Source organism: Oratosquilla oratoria, chromosome 30, assembly GCF_046742065.1.
Source record: "Oratosquilla oratoria isolate Oo_2021 chromosome 30, ASM4674206v1, whole genome shotgun sequence".
Classification (NCBI taxonomy): domain Eukaryota; kingdom Metazoa; phylum Arthropoda; class Malacostraca; order Stomatopoda; family Squillidae; genus Oratosquilla; species Oratosquilla oratoria.
Window position 1 is genome coordinate 39114815 of NC_134806.1, and position 5000 is coordinate 39119814.

General features: G+C 38.1%; 1 protein-coding gene across 1 annotated transcript in view; it reads right to left on the reverse strand.

Annotated features, from left to right (window-relative positions):
• LOC143041088 (sodium/calcium exchanger regulatory protein 1-like) overlaps positions 1 to 2241 on the reverse strand; it is a 16677-nt gene extending 14436 nt beyond the window's left edge. Inside the window, exon 1 of the mRNA XM_076212779.1 lies at positions 1977 to 2241. Within this exon, the coding sequence (XP_076068894.1) occupies positions 1977 to 2226 (250 nt within the window). The 5' untranslated portion in view covers positions 2227 to 2241. The remainder of the gene's footprint in view (positions 1 to 1976) is intronic.
• Positions 2242 to 5000: the final 2759 nt, after the last annotated feature.

The window sequence follows — 5000 nt, forward strand, 5'->3', positions numbered from 1 at the left end:
AGGCCTTGGGATGAAATAAGAGCCTAAAAATCCACTTCCTAGACTCTTGGAATTTTTCCTGCAAATATTGACGCCGTCAGTGACGAGCACGGCGAGAGGTTATACCAGGACATTCTGAACATGGAAACCCGGTATCATGAGAAGTGGAGCTCTTCACTGTTAGGTGAATACTGATCGGCACTAAGGGATCTCCCAGAAGCAAAATACACTCGAAAATAATACATTTCTACATTTAAAGGCAAGTTTCTTTGAAATATCTGCCTCGTTTATTACTTATAATTGTTTAAAATTTAAAATGCTATCACAGAAAAACTATGCCTGATAGAAAAATTCTGAAAACCTTTGAAATCAGACCACCTTTTGCTTGTGGGTCATGTATTTTGATCAATTTTGTTGACCAGTGTCATTAATGACGGGCGACTTTTATTTTAGTACTCGTTAGTTCGACTAATTCTGCTAATCGATTATTTACCTGGATATAGATTATACAGTGGTATATTTGTAAAGTATAAAATGTACATGTTTGGTTTTCGTGATCTCTGCCAAGAATCCTTGCAAAATGAAACAAAACATTAACTGATGTAGCTGATAACTTAACCCGTGACTTAGTATCTATTAAATTTACTTGAATTTTATATAAACCCAACTTTAAATGAAGACTGACTATAAAGTGAATTTTTTTTCTTCGAATAGAATGAATAAATATTAGTATATATTTTGTTCATGAGCACAGCCTATAATTTTTATAGTAATACATTTGAATAAGTACTGGTAGGCTAATGGAATAGTTTTCTACATATGCTGCAACTCAGTATCAATTATTAAGTGCGAGATTATGAATTTTAACGATTTTCTATTTAATCTTTATGAATCAATGTGTGTGTGTGTTGCAAAAGTAACCGTCGCCCTTTTCCTCCTTCCCCATCACGATAACGAGCGTGAAGGAGCAAGGAGAGTAATGCGCCTGAAAAAAATTAATAAACAAAAAAAGAATCTGATCACATTGAGAATTATCACACCGGAACGCCCACAAGAGTCGTCACCCCTTGAGATCCCACCTGAAGATCACCCCAGTACACCGAATATCATTGAAATAATGATAGTTTGGTTAGGTTGAATGAGGGTTATGGTTATTGTCATCAACTTATACAACCGAAGAATCGTAAACCCAGGATGGCCCATGTGAAGAATTGTCACTCTAGGATAGCCCACATGAATTATCACCCTAGAGCCCACACGAAGAATTATCACCCTGCCGAAGTCTGAGGTGACGATTCTTCATGTGATCCGAATTACTTCGTAACAATGTATTCGCACATGAAATAACTTGCACCACCTTGTAGTTAAAAAAAAAATGTAAGGTGTGTTAGACTGAAACCTAATGAGACGGTCTGAGGACAATCTCAACATATTCAACCCTGACTCAGAATGATCGTTTGATAACGGATTACTTGAGAGTGTAATATATTACTGGGCATGTCACGCAATAGTCGATTACAAGTAATCGATTATGCCCACCACTAGATCATGCGTCTCGTATGAACCAACTCATGACTTTTAGATATTTCGTATCTATGCACTATACACGTACGAATTGTCACGTCTGCACAATATTACTAATATCCAACAAGAAAACCCGTGGAAAAGGTATGACAGTTTAGAAATAGTTTTTATTGACTTGGTGCTGCGGAAACGGCAGCATATGTTTTGGTGGTTCAATCTGGTCCGGATGAAGCAGTCTGTATATGCGGGCGGACAGGTTGGCGTGTTCTTTAGATACGCCTGGACGGTACCGGCCGGCTACATCCAACATGGCTTCTAGACCCTGCCCTGCTTCCATGGCACTTCAAGCAACCAATTTGGTCTTCAAAACCCATTTCCCCTCATTTTTTTACGGTCTAAAGCCTCCAGTGACTTACAGTCTCTACAGTAAATTCTAGTCCTCTACAAGCCTTGTCGGAGCTGTTCTCACTCACCTAGAGCCTTCATAAATTCGTCGAAGTTCTCCGAGGTGTCTAGCTTGTATTTGCCCACTATCTTGACCATGGTGGCGGAGTAGTAGTGGTGATGCCTGTAAAATCTAGGGTGGATAACCGGGAGTGGTGTAGGAGCTAAGTTCCGCCGTTCACGTTTACAACCTTCTTCGCCCACGTCAGTTCTCTTAGTTCCCTCGATCACGCCACCGGGCCAGCTGACTACACCAGTTTGCAGCCAAAGCTGCCACATGTCGCCAGACGCTTGCTTCGCGTCGGACGAGGGGAGGAGATGGGAGTGGCTCGATCATGCAGATGGGTAAATACGTGAACATCGTCCATTGACGTCTTGGGAGGGTTCTTTCTTACGAATCAAATTGTCTATCGAGAGCCAGAAGAAGCAGTCATATGTACAGGCCTCAGAGAGTTAATCGGAATAGGTTTGACGCCTTCACGTCTTGAGAGGCTTCTGTCATGTGAATAAAACAAATTAACGCCAGCTAAAATGTAGACACGAAAGTCTAGTTTACCCGTCGAGGAATTTCATTGCGTTTGAGAACTTTGACCAATGCCAGACCATTTTGTTCAGCTGGGTGAAACCTACACTAGGACTTTATTCACCACGATGACGCCAGGTGGTTTTATTGCGTGATTATTTATATTTATTTGTTTGTTTATTTATTTTTGTTGTACAAAATAAAAAAAAAATCATAGAGATGGTAAAACCGTTAAGGAGAGATTTGAGGATGTCATTAAAAAGAAGGGACGGTGTGAAGTGAAAAGTGATCAGCATTTTATTTTCCGAGATGGAGAAGAACCCCCAGCCAGAAAAAAATGCTGTGTGACTCTGGTGCTTGGGATTTCAATAAAATCCCCCAAATATGGACAACATAAAATCTATGCAATTAGTACCTCACACGGAGTCGCAAGGATTATTCAAAATAGGTTTCACATTATTTAATTCTGGCTGAATAACATCGTTTGGCGTTGGCGAATTTGTTTTTAAAGAAAGTAATATACTATAAAATGAATACTTAAATATGTTTTAAAAGGCCCCTATACCATGCTCCCTCCTTATAGATCCCTGGCTAACGGTGGACATTTTGTTCACCTTGAAGGCAACGCGATTTATTACAAAGGATTACAAAGGCGGAGCATGCCGACAGGAGACCTTTTGATCCATATCTAGGTCGGATGCCAAAAAAAAAAAAAAAAAAGATATGGATCAAAAGGTATCCTGTCGGCATGCTCCGCCTTTGTAAACCTTTGTAAAAAATCGCGTTGCCGTCAAGGGGAACAAAATGTCCACCGTTAGCCAGGGATCTATAAGGAGGGAGCATGGTATAGGGGCCTTTTATCTATCACTATATATATATATGTATATATATATATATATATATATATATATATATATATATATATATATATATATCACTGGTGAGAAATGTAGTAACACATTTATAAATCACAGCCAACACCACAGTCGGACGAAAGAAAAAGTTGCGTAAGCGGAACTAAAGCGGAACGCTATATTTCGATTGCTACCTGCAAGAGGATTGCAGGTAGCAATCGAAATATATAGTTCCGCTTTAGTTCCGCTTACGCAACTTTTTCTTTCGTCCGACTGTGGTGTTAGCTGTGATATATATATATATATATATATATATATATATATATATATATATATATATATATATATATACACATATATATATACTGTATATATATATATATATACTGTATATATATATATATATGTATACATGTATATATATATATATATATTATATATATATATATATATTATATATATATATATATATATGTATGTATGTATGTATGTATATGTATATATATATTAACAGATTGTTCCATGCGGCTGGGAGAAAGCTTCCCTTCTAAAAGAGTGTGAAGGATGAGAGGCTCGGGCCTTGGCCAAGAAATTCAGTCGACGAAAGGCTGAAGGAGGTAAAAGTCGGAGGGAGGGTATCGGACAATTACAACAAGTGTTTTAACCCTGAATAACGACTTTTCCCAAGCCCCCCCAGTCACGATAGTCCGAACATTGGAGTCTGAAGTCTCAATGGCCTCAAGAGTATGTTCATATTACAAGAGAGGGGCGATAGGACATACTACTTTTTTTTTCATTGTTATAATTTAATACAAAAATCCAATATATATATATATATATATATATATATATATATATATATATATATATATATATATATATATACAAAGATGAACGCCATCTGCAAACATTTGAACAACCCTGGAAATCATGCAAACTTGTCAGTGGTTTATTTTTTATTATTCATTTATATGTTTATTCCTTTTCCTATATTTCTGTTTATTTACATGCTTTATCTTTATCTATTTGATAATTTTTGGTTTATTCATCTATTTATTTTATACTTATATATTTATTTATTCAATTGTTTATTATTTTACCTATTCTATTTTTTTCCTATTTGTTTTTGTATTTCACACTCAGAGAGGAGAAGTTTAAATCTGTTTGAACTTTCCTGTCTGAGAAGTATGGTAGGAGTTACAAGTTTGGACAGAGTGAGAAATGAGGAGGTGAGGAGGAGAGCGATGGTGCACAGGGAGTTCGCAGTTAGGGCAGATAAGAGATTATTAGGATAATTTGGGCACGTGGAAAGAATAAGTGAAGAAAGATTAGCAAAAGAAGCATTGCAACCAGCGGTGGATGAAGCGAACTTGAGGGGACGACCGAGGATGATATGGATGGATGGGGTGAAAAGGGCATTAAGCAAGAGAGAAATGTCTGTTGAGGAGGGAAGGGAGAATGGTCGTGTATGGATGGTATACTGACGCAGCCCGAAGGGATTTCTCTCCGTTTTCTCTTTATTTTCCGCACGAGGGGACGAGGAGGGAGGCGGCTCGTAGTGTAAGTGAAGCAAGCGGCCTTGCTGTGACCCGGGCAGTGGGAAGGAGACAGGGATGATCCTTCATCCACGAGGAGCTAAGATGGAAGGGAAACAAGGATGGTGGATGGGAGTGGAA